The sequence below is a fragment of the Osmerus mordax genome, chromosome 14, assembly GCF_038355195.1.
Source record: "Osmerus mordax isolate fOsmMor3 chromosome 14, fOsmMor3.pri, whole genome shotgun sequence".
Lineage (NCBI taxonomy): Eukaryota > Metazoa > Chordata > Actinopteri > Osmeriformes > Osmeridae > Osmerus > Osmerus mordax.
In genome coordinates, this window is record NC_090063.1 from 7,455,398 (window position 1) to 7,473,116 (window position 17,719).

Here is a 17,719-nt window from a genome sequence, read left to right on the forward strand (position 1 = left end):
AAGACAGACACAGGGAATTGATCACATTACATTAATTTACAGATATTGTAAATCAAAAGAAATAGAAACAAAGGGCATAAAAAAGGAAGGAAAGACACTCAAAAGTAATAGCATTGGCACAATATATTTGTTTTTACATTTGTTATGTTTTTACCATTAATCTATAAGCTTTTGGTACCTTTTTGTTTTGTATAGCCCAAAATGTGCTATTCATAAAGATGTCATGCATTGACTGGTGTAAAGTGATTCCATTTCAATATTTTGAATCACAGACCTGATTGCAATATATTAACAACACTGACTGTCAGATGTACACACGCACACATACTCGCAAACACATGAATATAGAAAGGTGATATTTACCCATCCAGAAGATACGTCCTGATCAAAGTGTTTCCAAGCATCATCAAGATAGCAGCAAAGAGAAGGGGGGGAGACAAATGTTACACCAAGCAGGGGACATTATGGCCATTGCTTTCTCTTGCGTAACACACACCCATTTGGCTTTGGTCTCTGCTGTATTATGGCAGCAGAGTAGATGTTGGTACAAATTTTTCCTCTGTCTTTAGAAGACGTTACCTGGTCTCCTGCAGCCACTGGTGGAATGCATTGGCGTGCTGCGCAAACTCCTGCCGCAGCTTGTCGTTCTCCTCCTGCCTCCTCTGCTCCTTCTGCAGCTCCAGCTCTCTTTCCTACAGACAGGAGAGCATGAGAGAGGGAGACAACTAGTGATTAAAGATTGTTATTATTTATTACTTCTTGGCATTCATCACCTAAGAAAAATGCACACATTCTACACAAAATTGTCTAATAGTAGTAGATATTTCCCGAAGCCTTCACTGTCTAATTTCTTCCTGGGGTTTTTTCCCTCCTGACCTTGATAATCTTCTGAAGGTTCCTCCAGGTCTCCTCCAGGGCCTCCATAGTGAACCAGGTGTATGGGTTGGACACCACCTGGTAGCTTTTGATCTGTCGGTCCAGCTCGGCCAACTGGTTGAAGTCGGCCTGTGCTGAGCTGAGCGAGGAGCGGAAGGCTTCGTGTGCTTCACGGAGGGCCTTGATCTCCTCCAGAGAATTGCAGCGCACCGGGTCCGTCAGGTCCTCCTCTGCGTTCTCAAACCAGCTGTTGAAAGCTGAGGCTTTCTTGGCAAAGGTAAGGAACAGGTCTTCCACCTTGGGGAAAGAGAAATGTGGTGTAGGTAAGAGTGTTCTTTATTTGGATGGGCAAATTATTTTCTGTCAGATGACACTTCGTTCATACCTTCCGGAAGTGCTCCTGGGCCTCCAACAGCTTCTTCTTACGGGCTGACGAGTTGGAGAGCAGATGGTTCCAACGCTTCATGAGGGCAGCGTGGCGTGCTTCAATAGCCTTGGACTGCACGTGCTTGGCAGCCAGCAGCTGATCCTTGAGGGCTGTGATGTTGGTGATGCCCTCCTGTTGGAAGGCCTGCAAGCCTGCATCAAATGTCTCCTGTTGATGTCCAGAAGAGAGTAATGATGAATAACAGATTAGGAAGTTAGGAATGTCATCTCTTGTAAACCCACAGAGGATAAACAACTGTTACCATATTTTTATGTAGATAGAATGAAATTCCAAATTGACTTTGCAGTTTTTTGTTCTGAGGATTGCTTTATTTAGCTGATTAGAAAGTAACCAGTGAACCAGAGTTACTGCTTGTGACAAATGGCACGTTCAGTCAACAGTTTCCCAAATTAAGGCAATTGTGTACCTGTTTGGTAAGGAGGGTCTGTACAGAGGATAGGTCCCTGCCATAGTCATCAGTCTTCAGGCTGTTCTCCTTCTCCCCTAGAGACAAACATCAAGTAGTCAGTGACAACATTGCGAGCACTAGAACCTGTGTTCAGTTTGAACTTTTAATAAATCAAGATATCAAATGTGTTAGGGTTACCAATTAAACTATCTGTGACCTGCAGTCTATGGACAGAATGTTCAAAGACTGTAATATGTATGTCCATGTAAATACATTGTCTATAATAATAACAACAACAACAACAATTGGGGTGTTTTTATGAAAATCTTGATGAAAGCCCTCACCGATCCAGGACTCCACCACATCAGCTTTCCAGTTGAACTGCAGGAAAGCTGAGTTCTCATCCAGCTTGGCCTTCCTTTGGGCAGCCGCTCGCTCCAGCTCAGTCACTTTGCCTCTCAGAGCCTTCATCTTGGCACTAATGTTGTCCACATGGTGGTTATTCTATCGGAGAGACACACATGCAAGTAAGTAACATTTTGGGCTATACATTTTTCTGGGATTAGTATAAAAGTAATTCACATTTGCTGCTAAATGTCTCAACGCTAGATGTGCATTTGTCCCTACTGTACCTTGTTGATGAGCTCATCCCCATTAGAGCACACATCGTTCACTCTATCCCTGTGCACGGTGAAGTCGGTCTCAAATGCCTCATGCTTCTTCAACAGGCCCTGGAGAGAATGACAGAACAACGGATTCTATTCAAAGGTATCTATATAAAACTGGCCAGTGAATGTAGGAAGCAAAACCAGCTGAATGTATAACTTGTTTTCCAGTTTATGACTTACGAACTACATACCTGCACAGCAGCCAGCGTATCCCCATAGTCTTCACTTCCTACCAAGTTCAATTTCTCGTTAATCCAGGCTTCCTCTTCTTCTACATTCGCCACAAACTGCTGGTATTCCAGCGACTCCTCCAACCTCTGTCCTCTGTAATACACACCAACATTAACATTCATCTGCCTATCCTAAACCACAAATTCAAACATGCTACATTACACAAATTGTAATCAAGGTGCATGGTAGATGGTTAATTTTTCATTGTTAAACCATCATAGTTATAGCTATTCCTGTGTGTGTGCACAGTAATCATAGTGTCATGTCTTACCTAGCTGCAGCAAAGTCCTTTAACTCCTTCCAATGGTCCACAAACTGAGCTAGCCTCTGCTGGATTTCCTCCTGGCCAATGGTGTTGTCATCAGACAACTTCTTCCCTGTATCCAGCACAGACTACCAGTGGAGAGAAAAATATATAAATTCGACTGCAAAGCCTATACACAAAAAACATCTTAGTGTTTAGTATCTATTGCTTTCCAATGTTAATTAACATACAAATGTTAATTCCATGTAAATGCATATCCCTGACTCAGAAGTCAGTAGACATTTAAATATATTGAATGCTTTAATATGTGTGTTTACATAATTGTAGTTTTCTCCACAATCTTTCTTACCTGAATGGCTGGCTCATGGGCCCCCAACTCAGCCTCCAGCCTCTTGTGCTTCTTCCTCAGATTCTGCACTCCAGTCAAATCACGTCCATAGTCCTCCGAACTTACTAGCAATTTCTTCTCTCTGAGGTCAGATGGACACCAAGAGTTTAAGATATTGTTACGGGCACATTGGCACCCTTCCCTGGGTTAAGTGTTCCAGGGGAAGGTTTCTTACTTGATCCAAGACTCCTCGTCATCCAGGTCCCTGAAGAACTGGTGCAGGCGGTGCGACTCGTTCAGCTTGGCGCGGCGTCCAGCTGCCATGCTCTTGATCTTGGTGAAGCGGACATTGACGGCGTCACGCTTGTCCTTTACTTGTGTGGTGTCAAAGGCGATGCTGCCCATCAGGCTATCAGCCTGGCCGTTCAGGTCCTTTAAGCGATCCTGAGGAATGAGAAGTAAGGTGTCAGAGAGGTGAGCATCTGAGGCTAATTGTAAATGCAGGTGATGGCAGACTGAACATTCTTAAAATCTGCTAAAACCACAAAGACCAATCTGTCTGACCCAAATGCCAAGGCCTATGAATTGTTTTAACATGTACAATGTGCATGTTTTCCTGTTTTGTTTTCATGCACTAAAACTAATCTGGTACAGAGAAGACTCATTACTTCATGGGCAGATATGTCTGCTTCCAGAAGCTGATGTTTTTTCAGCAAGTTGTTGACCGAGGCCAGATCCTTGCCATAATCCTCAGATGCAAGAAGGGCCTCCACCTACAGAACAAAAGCATCAAGAAGATGTAAGGTTCAGATTCAGAAGTCACATGTTTACATCTTTCTAAATGTGTAGTTTGATTTATGTAATCGTTAAAGGAATTAATCTTTTTTACCTCAGAGAGCCAGAAGTCAAAGTCCTTGATACCAGTATTGAAGTTCTGCTGCTTGTTAGCTTCTTTCAGCTTCTGACTCTTCTCTGCTGACTTGTTCACCAGGAACTGCCACTGCTCATCCAGTGCATTAAGGCGTACCTGGGGGTACACACACTTGTTAGGGTGTCTGTTTTCAGTTCCAGGAATAACAGTAATTCATCTTCCATTTTAAATTCTGTTTGTGATAAGCACAATAAATATACAAATTGACCCATTTATGTGCAAGGAAAGGACTAATGGTTAGATCACCTTGACAGCATCCTCACTTCCGGCGCAGGCGCCTCTCTGGATGAGGGCGTTGCCGGTGTCAATGACCCCCCGGATACGGTCTGCATTGGCATGCAGTTCTGCCTCAAAGGCCTGGTGTTTCTGATGCTTGCTCTGTTAGCAAGGAGCAAAATTGGAGGGTGAAGAGAGAGCACATGAGAAAGAGAATGTGAGAACTACAGAGGAAAAGTGACTGAGTGAGCTGTTGGGGTGGTTCAGTCTCCTAGGACTTATAAGTGTGTTTATAAGTGAATTGTTGTATTAAGTGTACATGTTTTATTTCCATTCAGTTACTTCAATGGAAGCCTTATTTGGTTTAATGAAAGTTGGTTGTTGAACATACTAAACTTTCCAATTGCCAGAAATACAAAAATACTTTTTCAACTCAAAGAAATTGTATGACAATAATCTGGTATGGTATGCTATGTTTTCTACTTGAAAGTATACAACTATTAACTTATCTACAAGACTAAAACAGGTGTGTGCAGTCTCCAATTGTGTGTATGTATGAACAAAGGGAAAAAAAAGAGGTAAAGTTGAAACACCACCATAACTTGACAGGACAATATGTTGGCGTCTACAAACATAAGACACCAGTGGCAGACAAAAAGTGGAGAGACAAAGGACCATGTCTGTGACAAAAGAATGCGCTTGTAACAATCAAAAGGAAAAGAGGGTCTTTTTCAAGTCGTTCCACAACGTGCACACACCCTATGAGAGATATGAGACACCTATGTACCACGCATGTACCACGCACACCTATGGTGTGTATGAGATTTCTTCCATAGCTTACTTGTAAAAACACTACTGGAGGCAGACAGACGTGTTGCAAAAGCATCTTACTTCACAAAAATGCGCTACTAGCTTTTTCACTAAAGGCATAAGCAATAAAGCAAAGCATTTTGCGGTGCCCTCACTCTCATTCTCTCTCAGGTGCAGCATTAAATATGGACAGTGTAATCCCTAAGATTAATTACAAATTGAATCATGTTTGATGATCAAATGTATAAGCAACAATAACAAGGACCAAAATGTTAATATTTAAATAAATACAACTCAAGATCGATTCTCAAAATGACTAAAAGCACAAAAAAAAGATGTGCACTTTTTATGTGGAGCGAGTCTGAAGATGACCCTGACAATGGAGAGAATAAATAAATAGAAGGATGAAAGCCACACCCAGGTCCAAAGAAGGGACATTCGCTGAACAACACAACACAACTTAAACTACACACAAAATGTGCTTTTTACACAAGATGGAGACAAATAAACCGAAATAAAATTTAAAAAAGAACATGAAAAGCCGGCATGAATGAATACACACTAGGATGAACTGTTTTTTGTTGTTGTTGACTATAGCATGTCTACACACAAGGCAAAGACGAGGACATGTGAACAAGAGTGACCTACTGCAATGTTAGTTCAACTGACACACTACATAACTTACCAGCAGTTTGGACAGCTATAAACAGAGACAATAAAAGAACAGAGAGAGATTCAGTCTCAGACATGGGGGTGGGGACTTGGTCCGGTTAAAGGATGGGGTACATCATTCATTATTAACAAGGGAGAAACAAGACATTGACCTTCCAGTATTATATCCTCACAAATAAGATGCAACATTGTGCTACTGCCTACTTCCAAACACAAGGAGCATTTTGCGCATTAAGGTCAAGTAACAGATAGTAAGAAAATGTCAAATGTGGGAAGTGAAAGACCAGGAGGAAAGCCTCAAAAGAAGAGCGGAAGTTGTCCCTCATCATTGCCAAAGGTCAGATGTATTTGTCATTGGTTAAACATGTGGTTGAAGATATGGCCCTCAGAGACATGCAGGATAAGCCGTTTTCATTTCTCAGACTCATAGTAACATCTGGAGATCTTGACAAATGCCACTATGAGGTCTATAGATCGGACCTCCACATCAGTTTTAGCTTGATGCCTACCTGGATGTTGGTGGGATCTTTATAGGATTCGTCCGTGGCGGTCTGCAGCTTCTCACTGATCCAAGCCTCGATCTCATCCACATCCCTGCTGAACTGCTGCAGGGTCTGTGACTCACCCAGCTTGGAACGCTTCTCAATCATCTGAGCCTTCAGACGGCGCCACCTATGGGTCAAATCAGTGTTAGGCCACACAAGTCCAAGCAACGTCGAGAAATGAACACAAGTACGCACACTACAACAGGCACATGCATACAAGAGAACACATCACCACATTTTAACAGCAGTGACTAACCTATCCAGAACCTCGTTCCGGCGGTTGAAGATCTCAGGTTTGGCGTAGTGGTCAGCTCCAACCAGCTGGTCGGCGAAGGACTGCAGCGCTGCTATCTTCTCCTCCTATAGAGCGGAAAAGCAGGTACAATATGAAAACAGTACCATTGTTACGATCAAATGAGCTTGATATTCAAAGCATTTAGATGTGTTAAAGTATTTCACCAGCGAACCTGCACATTGATGGCCTTGTCAAAGTCCTCGTGTTTCTTGATGAGGGCCTCCACGCTGTCCAGGGAGTCTCCCTTGTCATCACTGGCCAGGAAAGCCTCGCGGGCAGCCATCCAGTTCTCCGCCTGCTCACAGTCCCTGTTGAACAGCTGAGATACGGGGGGAGGTCATGAATTGACTGGGCCTTTGCTGCACATGTGTTTCAAACGTGTATCCTGAAAGATGGGTCTCACTGAATAAATTACTGTAAATGGTATTTACTGTGTTGGGAGCGAAAATGGTACGTTTGATGCATTGATTAATCACCTGGAGCTCCAGACACTGGTCCAGCATCATGCGCCGCTGCACCCAGGCCTTCTCCAGGTCGGCACGCTCACGGTCAAGAGCCTCCAGCTTCTGCTGGATCTCTGGGCTGGCGTAGTGTCCCCGCGCCAGCAGCTGCTGGCCAAACTGCTCGAAGGCTTGGAAGGTGCCAGCACGGGCGTCAATCTCTGTACGATGTTCCTGGAAGAAGGGAGGGGGGAGAAAGAGTGAGATGGAGGACAAATAGCCTTAGAAAGCAAGAAGTAGAAGACTGTCCAATAACTATTGAGTAGCACCCCCCCCCAAAAAGTTCATTGAGTTGGTGCACATCTAGGAGTTATGTATTATTCATATATGTGCATAAATACCTGGTGTCTCTCCAGCAAGGCCTCGGCTCCGGTCACATCCTTAGCCAGCTCCTCAGATGACACCAGGCCACGGATGCCATTGATCCAGGACATCAAGTCTCTGTTAACCAAAAATATCCATTAGGCTTTAGTCTTTCTTTGGTCCTTCAGTCTTTCCTCCACTCCTTTATTCATTCCCTCCGTCCTTACCTAAAGTCGGAGAGGAACCGCTGCAGGTCATGGGAATTTCCCAGCTTGTCTTTGCGCTGGTCAGCGCGACCCACAAGGCTGCTCCAGGCGGTGTTCAACTCGGTGCACTTCTCCTGGATGTCATCTACCGCTTCGGGGTGGGATTGGATCAAACGCTCCGCCGTTTCCCCCAGGGAGTTTACCTGGACAATGGGGGAGGCAGCGAGTAATCAGTCAAGTCAATCAAGATTAGACTAATAGTATTTGGAGATCTGGTTGGTGACCAGACGTGTATTACAAAAGTTACTGTAAGAAACTGGTTTAAAGGGAACATTGGGTGTTTTGAGAGGGAATGTGTGTTTGCGAGTATGTGAGAGGTCAGGTTCCATTTCACCTTATCTCCAAGGGCAGCCAGGTCCCTCTCAAAGCCCTCGTGCTTGCGCTGCAGGGCCTGAACACTGGCCAGGTCATGGCCATAGTTGTCAGTGTTAAGGGCTTGGTTTTTCTCCTCGATCCACTCCTTAGTCTCATCCGCATCCCTTGAAAGAAACAGAGCAATGAATGAACGTCTATCTGTTATGTACCGAGAGACGATATTGGGTTGTTCCATTGTTCCAGTCTTGATTGGTGCTGGCTGTAATACTACTAGTATCTATTTAATAGTACAATTGGAGTTTTAAGTCAATAACTACTTGTTGCCAAGAGTTCATTGAGAGTATTCAGACAGTGTGCATTTGTGTGTGTATCTGTGTTTGTACCTATGAAACCTCTGCACTTCATGAGCACTCCCGAGCATATTGCTTCTGTCCTCAGCCAGCTGCTGCAAAGACCTCCAGCGATTGTTCAGCTCCTACAACAAGCCAGCAAATAAAGGTTTTCAGACTAAAAGAGATCTTCAGTAAAGCTTGAGGAGGGCCTTCAACATTTTGTAAATCTTCCTTTTTCAGTGCTCAAATAAGAAATAAATATATATATTGAAAGGGAATTTAGAAAATCAAAAGTGTGTGTAAGACAAGCTACTTCCATTAAATATTTGTATCTCATGAATGAATTAGAAGAATGAATGCATTATTATGTCAATTCAATTTAAATTTAGGTTTCATCTTGATTACACAATTAAGTCTGTATAATTCACAATGCTGGTTTGTTTAGTCTTTTGTGTACTTGATAGAGAAACAGACATACTTTGGATGACGATGAAGACAATAACGACACAAACTGAGAGGATCAACATCTAGGTGAGTCAGGCAGGGAGCTGGATGCATGGTTATGACAATACACAGGATGGAGAACTAACATACATTTATACTGCAGCACCGTCTGGCAGAGGCAACCAGAGCAGGCCGTTCACAGTAAAATCACCATGAGATGAGGGGGTTAAGTCTCCCAAACAACAACATACAGATGCAAGGAAATGGCGGGTCAGAAGGGAAGGGAAAGAGGGTCTTTTAAATCTTACCTTAATAGTATTAAAGTTAGCAGTCGTTTGAACAGCCAATCGTACATTCTACAATAAAGTGTCAAAAACAAAACAAAAAAACCCAAAACAAATCCAGAACAAAATGGAGGAGAAGGAAGGAAGGAGTGGGTTGGGGACAAAAACAAAAATCACAAGAGTCAAGACCACAACCAAACGGAGTGTAAAGGCTTCCCCCATGTCTTTACATTTCCCAAGAGACAGTTAGCAGCACCATCACTCTGATTCAAGACCACCAGGTTGCAAATAATGCCCATAATTGTGCATGTAGTGGATACTAGACCTTTAAACATACTAAAGAAGTGTCCACTCAGAGCTTTCTGTATTTTGTGAAATTAAGTTATATAAAGAGTTATGTTAATTGTTGTCATGATTATGATTAAGTGCACCCCTCAAATGCAGCATCAGCATGCACAGGTACAAGGCCACATCAAGATCGACAATATAGCACAAACATCTGTGTGCTATCGAATCTTGTGCATTTGAACCTTTAATACACCAACCAGACAAGAAGAAAACAAAAAGCTGAATATGGACAGATTCAACAAAGAAATGGTTTTCTCCACATGACATGTTAATGTTATGATTTTACCTTCCACGGAGAGGCGTTCTTGGAATCGGCTTCGTCCTGTGAGAATGAAAAGGGTTTGAGATTTAGCACAACGATTACATGTTGTATAAAACAAGACAACTCAACCCAGTACATGGACAGAAAAACTCCCTCCGGCCCCTTTGTAACAAAATACAGAGCTTCCCTATCAGTTCAAAAGACACAGGTCTCTTTTGGTGTCAATCTACCAACAGAAACAGGTAGTGTATGTACAAGGAACTGCAAATGGGGATCCAAATAAGCATGCAATAGTGAAAGGAGTCTTACTTTGCCAGGAGCCGAACCCAACATCTCTTGTTGCTGGAGAGAGATACAAACTTTGTCTTAGTCAAATTCTTGTTCAGCATTCATTAATCCTTTATATAAGATATTTGATATTGTGAAATGTATAGGGTGTAAAACAATCTCTCATCAGAACATATTTCATCACCCATCAAGTAACTCCACAAGAAGGCTGTCAGACTTACGTAGACTATAGTTGTTAAGGCATTTCTGAAAAATGCATTTTTTGCATCCATTTATGCCTGTTCATATGACACAAAGTGTGGGATACACAAAGATCTCGAGTGTTACCTGGGCCTGCACCATGGGTGCCTCCTCTGCCATGAGCCCTTCAGATTCCAGCTCAGACGCCACCTTATTGATGTCCCTCAGGCGAGACTCATTGGCCTTCAGGTCCTAATGGCCAGGGAAGAATACAAGGGAAAGCGTCACAAATTACACTTACAGTTCAGGAATGGACAGGTTGACCATTTGTATGGACGCAGCCTTTAAGCAGCCTTTTAAGCATAGACTGCAAAATAATCTGGTAAACATCTGTTATAAAGTAATTCTGGATTTGTTTGTAAAACTTTATTGGTATCTCTACAGCAGAGCACATTTGTGAAGGTGTTTCTGTATCACCTAAAGGAAGCACGAGACATTTTCAAAAGGACAACTTTGTTCTGTTACCTTCTGGAAGTCGTCAAACTTCTTCTGCAGCACCTCCACCTGTTCCAGGTCGGAGCCCACCTCCTCGTTGGTGAGGGCGCCCTCCTTCTCGTTGATCCACTGCTGCAGCTCGTTGGCCTCTCTGAACAGCATGAACTTCTTGCAGCTCTTCTCAAGCATGTCCTTGCGCTTCTCACCCAACTCCATGAGAGTGCCGTACCTTAGAGAGGAGGAGAGAGCAGCTGGTGTTAAAATCCCATGTTTAAAATGCTAAATGTGAGGGACAAGGAACTATAACAATGCCAAAAGATGGTTTGATGCAGGACTTGCAGAAGGCACCACTGGAATGGCAGAAGGCAGGATAATAGCAACAATTTTGCAAGTATTTGGCATAACTTTATTTCATGCATTGTAACAACCTACACCTCAATTGTAACTCACACCATCCAATCACAGACAAGCATTGGACAAGAGAGGAAGGAATGGGAGGGAAACAATGCTTCTATCCCACCACTGAATAGAAGAGATGACCAATGGCATGAGAGAGACAAGGACAAGGAATTCACAAGGGACATAATAGGAGGATGGGGTACTGTGAAAAAAGTGTCACGGGTGGCACTTTCTCGGTATGACGCGTTGCTTCACAATCACAACATCGAGAGGGGCTGTCCTACTCACAGTTCCTCCACCTGCTTCATGCGTACAGACACGCTGCACGTCTCCTTGGTGACCAGCCTGCACAGTGGCAGGGAGTAAGAGATCACGCAGTGACATACACAGGTGTTAGTAGTTAAAGAGACACAAGAGAAAGGGGGGAAGCCCATTAGTGACAGAAGAGAACTTAGGGAGCAAGGGCTTTGATTAGAAGTATTAGTTAGAGCAGACACTTGCTATAAGGGGGCTCAGGTTCACTATTAAGAGTGTGTCGGATTTTCTTACTGGTTCTCAATCTGATCCTGACGCAGAGCAATGCTGCCCTGCTCATCCAGAAGGTTCTCCCTGGAAGAGGACTGGGTGGGATCCAGCTTCTTGACATAGGCAGCAGGGACAAAGCCCTGCCGGTCGTTGACCTCCACCTTCCACCAGTCCTACAGAAAAGAAACACACGTAAGAAAATACAATTGAAACTATAAAAGGCAGGCATCTCGGTCTGTCTGTGTGTTTATGGCTTGATTATCTTGAGAATTGTCATTATATGGCTTAGGACCCAAGGACCTGCAGTGATGAGTGTGAAGTTGTTTGGCTGAGAAGTTTGCATTAGCATTAAAACATTTAAAAAAATAGGTCTATTTATATTAACACGTTTGCCACCATGTTGAGCTGCACTAAGTAATGGAGCCATGGATAATGTGAGACGTCAACAGGCACTGCACTAGTAAAAGAAAGAATGACGAAGGTGGACAGTGGGTTTTTCCTCTTAGATTCATCAAAAGGCTGTTCACAATGGCCTATTCATCCAATCAGGCAGGTTGATGTGCCATACCTTGTTGGTGCTGTTGAGGAGAGTGAGGATGTCTCCCTTCTTCATGGTGACCTCACGGGGGCTCTTCTCCTGGTAGTCATACAGAGCCAGGACCAGTTCCTTTCCAGTCTCATCATCAGTAGGTGCCACTTGTTGCTGTAGATTAGAATAATATAAAGTTGTCAGATAACAATAAGATAAAGTATACAAATCACATATAAAATGGCAATCCAAAAATGTATACAGCACATTCTCCGTTGCAGAATAGTAACTCAAAAGTGACTTTGATCCCTAGAAGTCTTGGGTACTTCATGGTAGGGAAAATCTTCCTGGAAAGATTATAGATCAATGCAGAAAACGGAATAATCGGACATTTAAGGATAGAAAGTTGTATTTACCCTGCAAGACTGGGCCTGCTCCTTCAGACCCTGGATGCTGCTACCGTAGGCACTCAGGTCAGACATCAGCGCCTCGTGTTTCTTAAGCAAGGCCTTGAGGGACAAAAAGTTCAGACGTTTTTCAGAACATGCGTCCTACATGACTAAATGATACACAGACATGATACACTTGTTTCTCTTCACCTCGGCAGAGTCCTCATCCTTGCCATAGTCGGGGCTTCCGACGATGGGCTCCTTCTCCCTCATCCAAGACTCAGCCTCATTGGCATCAGCAAAGTACTGCTGTGCCTGCAGGGAGTCTTCCAGATCCTGCCTGCGCTGGAAGGCCTTGCCTTTAAGGGTTTCCCACCGGCCATTCAGCTCCCCTAACTTTACCTTGACCTCTTCTCCAGCAAAGTGACCTGGGGGTACCAGAGAAATGTGTGAGTATGGAACAATGTTTGTTTACTACCTATGATAACAGCCATCACTTTTTTTATTTTATTATTATTGTGGCGTGGGCAATGGATATACAGAGTTTGTGAGATGCCGACCTTCCTCAACCATGGCGTCTCCCTTCTGGCTGACTGCCTTGATGCGGGGCTCATGGCCTGATATCTCAGCCTGCAGGGCCTGGTGCTTCTTCAACAGGTTCTGGACACCAATCAGGTCTTTGCCTGGGGCAGAGAAAGATAAAAAAAATATATATATATACACATTATTTGGATCCTCATTAGTAGATGGACTTCCTTGTCTTCGAAAAATAATAGCAGTGAAGGCAACCGTTTTGAAACTTTACTAAAGGGAACCCATCTACAGTTCAATTGTATTCTCAGTCTTTCTACAAGGATTGTAAAAATGTATAAATGACTAATATGAGCAATATATGAATGTTCCCTTTATATTAGCACATCTCCATCCCAGCCGTTACCACGCTTAACCCCACGCAAACCCACCTCTGTTGGTGGAAGCGGCGATGGGCTCCTTCTCCCTGATCCAGGTCTCCTCGTCCTCCACATCCCGGAAGAGCTGCTGCAGACGCAGCGAGTCAGACAGCTTCTGCTTGCGGGCCGCCATGGGCTCGCGCAGCGCCTCATAGCGCACCACCAGGGCCTCCTGCTTCTTGCGGATGTTGTCGGCGTCAAAGTGCCCTGCCTCTTGGAACTGACGCGCCTGGATGGTGATGCCGTCGATACGGTCCTATAAATTTAGAGGATATAGTTTGAATAGCCATCGTTCTAGAAAATGATGAGGTGGTACATGCTACAGTTCAGACATGAGTCAGTGCTTCCATTACAATTTTTGGGAGACGAGTTCGGCACTAAATGAGTGGCACTCACTGATTTAATGAGATTGACTTTTCTCAATCCGTTAGTTTTAACGTTTATTTCTTGAGTGATTTCATGGTTGTACCTGGTGTGCAGCCACGTCTGCCTCAAGCAGAGCGTGTTTCTTCTGCAGGTTCTGGACGCTGGTCAGGTCTTTGCCATAGTCATCGGAGGCCAGGTGACCCTCCACCTCGTACAGCCACAGCTCGATGTCCTCCACATTCCTGTTGAACTGCTGCTGCTGGTTGGCCTCACGCAGCTTGATGCCTATGAGGAAAGATGAGTTCAAAATAATAATGATTCCATTTATAATGCATAAAAGGGATCCAAAAGAGCGGCATTCCTGAGAATGCAACTGCAATTTTGAATTGACTTTGTAACACGCAAAAGCCTTCTCACCTTTGAGTTCAGTGGCTTCCAGCAGCTTCTTCCACTGGGAGCTGACCTCCTCCATGCGGGCTGCCACCTCGTCTGAGGCGTAGTGCTTTCCATCCAGCAGCTCCTGTCCCGACTTCTGGAGGGCATCGATGCGGCTCTGGTTGGCAGAGAGCTCGGCCTCAAAAGCTTGGTGCTTCTGAACCTTGCCTTGCAGGTTGGAGGGGTCCTGCGATGAAGACAGAGATGGGAGGAAATGATAAGAAGAAGAGTTGTGGGACAAGAAAATGGCTGCAAAATACAGATCCACGTTGGAGAATCTAACATAAGTAACTGTTTATTTTATTTATATAACTTGGTCAACAGAATCAAGCAACAAATAAAGTACAGGTCTATATGAAGACCGTTTGTTCTAAGAGTTGTCAATAATAGTATTCTAATATGCCATTTGTATGAGTCTCCTTAATTATGCACACATTCAAGGCAAAATAAATTGAAGTTAAATATTACCTTGTATGCCTCATCAGTGGCGGTCTTCATCTTCTCATTGATCCAGCTCTTGAGCTCGTCAGAGTCGCGGAAGAACTGCTGCAGGTGGAAGGAGTCCTCCAGGGCAGCACGGCGAGACTGGGCGCGCTCATGCAGGGTGTTCCGACGGCTCAACAGCTGGCGAGGCAAAAACATTTTGGGGGGGGGAATGTAAATATATGAACTGTAAAGATTCTTTCTTAAATCTTGTTCTTTCATAGCAAGTTTCTGTCCTTAATACTTACAGCGTCTCTACGAGTGGCCACATCCTCCTTGGCATAGTGATTGTTTTGGATCAACTTGGTGGCAAATTCATCCAAAGCCTAAATGAGGAGGATAGATATGAGCAAACGATAACTTGAATGTGCCAAACATCAAAAATGGTTCATTAAAGAGAAGTGGCGATAGTACAGCAATGGACACAGCTCCCAAATGTCCTATATCAGTCCAATCCAAGAGCTTGTAGATGTTTCTCATAAACTTTTAAGGTTGAATCTAGTTGGTACTCACAGTGATCTTCTCCTCCTGGGCGCTGAGGGACTTCTCAAAGTCCTCGTGTTTCTTCAGGAGGGCCTCCACACTGTCCAGGGAGTCTCCCAAATCCTCATTCAGGAGGAACGCCTTTAACCACAACATGGATCATTACATTTCAAGACAAGACGGAACAGAAGCAATTTCAAGTTGTGTGCCGTATTCAAATATCAAACAGAATTATTTCAAAGGAACTAAACGGTCTGTGCATGGACACTAATTTGTGTGTGTGTGTGAGATGGGCGTACCTCCTGTTTGCTCATCCAGTTGTCCACCTGCTCCGTGTCCCTGTAGAAGAGCTGCAGGTCCATGCACTGCTCGTACTGCTGCCTGCGCACCTCCCACAGCTCCAGCAGGGACTCCTTCTCCTCCGTCAGCACCCCGAGCTTCACACACACACACACACACACATCAATGACGCTGACACCAAATTCTTTGAGTTCAAAATGCATGCAGGGAAATATTATGGAGAAAATGTGGCTCTCACAGGGATAGCAATAGTCAAGATAGATGAGAGAATATGGCAAATAAAACTCCTAGTAAAATAGACAGTGGAAGGAACAACTATCTACATGTTACAAAAAATGTGGATTTGAAGGGCTGGGATAAAAAAAACTGTAAGAGAGAATCCTACCTTCTCCTTCACCTCATCAGAGGCATAATGTCCGGTGTTAAGTAGGGCCTGGCCAGCCTCGTCCGTGGATTTGAAGCTGTCCTCATGGGCATCAATCTCCCCCTAGTCAGTCAACACGCATGGTATTCTTTAACAAACACATTGCTATAGTCATAGAGAAGGAACATTTCTATCTCTGTAGATATTGTTAGAACATTTTTATTTCTATGCTATTCCTAAATTAATATTTTGTCAAACAAACCAAAATGACATTGACGCCGGAAGATTGAAAATGAATTTAAAAACTAAATGAAACTAACTTGTATTGATTCCCCTTCAATCTGGCCCTTTTCATAATTTAATTTCATAAAGAACAATGTATTTGTGGCTGGATACAAGATGTAACCTCACCTTGTGTTCCTGGTGGCGGTCAAGGAGGGCCTCGGCTCCAGCCACATCGTTGGCCAGCTCATCAGCATTGATCAGAGCCTTCATCTCTGTCACCCAGCTGGTCAGGTCACGGAAGTCGGCGGTGAAGCGCTGTAGCCTGCAGGGGAGAGAGTCGCTCGGACTGTCAGTCAAGAGGGCTATGACCGTTTACTGAACAAAACCAAGCCCAACTACCTAAGACATAAGTGTCATCAAGGCCTCATCTGGATGCTCTATACCAGCCATTCCCAACCTTTTCCACTTTGCGGCCCACTTGCATGGCTCAAATATTTTTGCGGCCCCGCAACACATCCGTTCACATGCTTATCATATATATTTATCAACACCACAGGAGCCAAACAGTTCACTTTCCCAGCCCACCTGCATTACCCTCAAAGACCACGAGTGGGCCATTGCCCACAGGTTGGGAATCACTGCTCTAGACACAACCTAAAAAAACATCCACAGATGAGACCCATTTAGAACCACAATGAGATTACTTGGATAATAGAACTACTGACAGAGCAGCTCGGACCCAGTCGCAAGCGAAAACAATCATCTGACTGCAATGAAACATAAAGTTCATGTTAGGTTCAGATGGCTGAGCGGTTAGGGAATCGGGCTACTAATCAGAAGGTTGACAGTTCGATTCCTGGCCGTGCAAAATTACGTTGTGTCCCTGGGCAAGGCACTTCACCCTACTTGCCTCGGGGGAATGTCCCTGTACTTACTGTAAGTCGCTCTGGATAAGAGCATCTGCTAAATTAATAAATGTAAATGTAATGTTGCACCCGCTATGACTGCGTCCCACCGGCCCACCTGTAGGAGTCGTTGAGGTGGGCATGACGCTCGGCGGCCAGCGTGCGGATCTGCTCCCAGTTAGTGATGAGCTCGTCTCTCTTCAGGTGGATCTGAGAGGCATTCTGCGGATGGGTCTGCTGCAGGCGCTCTGCTTCTCCTCCCAGGGTGTTCACCTAAGGACAGGAGGAGGGAGAAGAGATCAGGAGGATTGGAGGTAGTTAGCATTTCTACATTCAATTGAGTGAAAAACACAAATCTGAAGTCTGGGAAGCTGTATGTAGACCTAACACTGTGAAGGATGTATCGGCCCCAGCACGCACCTTGTCCTCGAGGGCAGCCAGGTCTCTCTCCAGACCCTCGTGCTTGCGAAGAAGGGCCTGGACGCTAGCCAAGTCACGACCAAAGTCATCAGATGCCATGAGTTGCTCTTTTTCCTTGATCCAGCTGATGGTCTCATCCACATCCCTAAGAGATAAGACGCAATGACTAGCCGTCCACAGCTTTTTACAGTGACAATTTGGCTCTTAAAAAAAAAAAAAAAAACATCAACTGCCATCTCGGTCTATCATCTCTAGC

At 44.3% G+C, this 17,719-nt stretch overlaps 1 protein-coding gene across 6 annotated transcripts in view; it reads right to left on the bottom strand.

Moving 5' to 3' along the window:
• Positions 1-17,719, bottom strand: part of sptan1 (spectrin alpha, non-erythrocytic 1) — a 31,341-nt gene that overhangs the window by 2,717 nt on the left and 10,905 nt on the right. For 2 of the 6 annotated variants that reach the window (XM_067251119.1, XM_067251120.1), the window contains exons 6-50: positions 17,464-17,608; positions 17,162-17,316; positions 16,325-16,460; positions 15,935-16,036; positions 15,549-15,686; positions 15,280-15,390; positions 15,015-15,092; positions 14,752-14,907; positions 14,266-14,470; positions 13,952-14,133; positions 13,495-13,738; positions 13,093-13,215; positions 12,743-12,960; positions 12,560-12,652; positions 12,183-12,317; positions 11,639-11,787; positions 11,378-11,434; positions 10,721-10,919; positions 10,343-10,447; positions 10,037-10,069; positions 9,752-9,787; positions 9,142-9,189; positions 8,441-8,532; positions 8,077-8,221; positions 7,704-7,885; positions 7,515-7,614; positions 7,150-7,347; positions 6,846-6,992; positions 6,635-6,738; positions 6,343-6,505; positions 5,847-5,861; positions 4,382-4,513; positions 4,094-4,231; positions 3,873-3,977; positions 3,440-3,648; positions 3,226-3,346; positions 2,883-3,004; positions 2,572-2,704; positions 2,345-2,443; positions 2,057-2,216; positions 1,731-1,807; positions 1,262-1,471; positions 877-1,173; positions 580-692; positions 364-381 (exon numbers count right to left, since the gene is read on the bottom strand). In XM_067251119.1, the coding sequence (XP_067107220.1) occupies positions 364-381; positions 580-692; positions 877-1,173; positions 1,262-1,471; positions 1,731-1,807; positions 2,057-2,216; positions 2,345-2,443; positions 2,572-2,704; positions 2,883-3,004; positions 3,226-3,346; positions 3,440-3,648; positions 3,873-3,977; positions 4,094-4,231; positions 4,382-4,513; positions 5,847-5,861; positions 6,343-6,505; positions 6,635-6,738; positions 6,846-6,992; positions 7,150-7,347; positions 7,515-7,614; positions 7,704-7,885; positions 8,077-8,221; positions 8,441-8,532; positions 9,142-9,189; positions 9,752-9,787; positions 10,037-10,069; positions 10,343-10,447; positions 10,721-10,919; positions 11,378-11,434; positions 11,639-11,787; positions 12,183-12,317; positions 12,560-12,652; positions 12,743-12,960; positions 13,093-13,215; positions 13,495-13,738; positions 13,952-14,133; positions 14,266-14,470; positions 14,752-14,907; positions 15,015-15,092; positions 15,280-15,390; positions 15,549-15,686; positions 15,935-16,036; positions 16,325-16,460; positions 17,162-17,316; positions 17,464-17,608 (5,928 nt within the window). The remainder of the gene's footprint in view (positions 1-363; positions 382-579; positions 693-876; positions 1,174-1,261; positions 1,472-1,730; positions 1,808-2,056; positions 2,217-2,344; positions 2,444-2,571; positions 2,705-2,882; positions 3,005-3,225; positions 3,347-3,439; positions 3,649-3,872; positions 3,978-4,093; positions 4,232-4,381; positions 4,514-5,846; positions 5,862-6,342; positions 6,506-6,634; positions 6,739-6,845; positions 6,993-7,149; positions 7,348-7,514; positions 7,615-7,703; positions 7,886-8,076; positions 8,222-8,440; positions 8,533-9,141; positions 9,190-9,751; positions 9,788-10,036; positions 10,070-10,342; positions 10,448-10,720; positions 10,920-11,377; positions 11,435-11,638; positions 11,788-12,182; positions 12,318-12,559; positions 12,653-12,742; positions 12,961-13,092; positions 13,216-13,494; positions 13,739-13,951; positions 14,134-14,265; positions 14,471-14,751; positions 14,908-15,014; positions 15,093-15,279; positions 15,391-15,548; positions 15,687-15,934; positions 16,037-16,324; positions 16,461-17,161; positions 17,317-17,463; positions 17,609-17,719) is intronic. The other 4 variants (XM_067251123.1, XM_067251122.1, XM_067251121.1 and 1 more) reach the window with 4 other exon arrangements.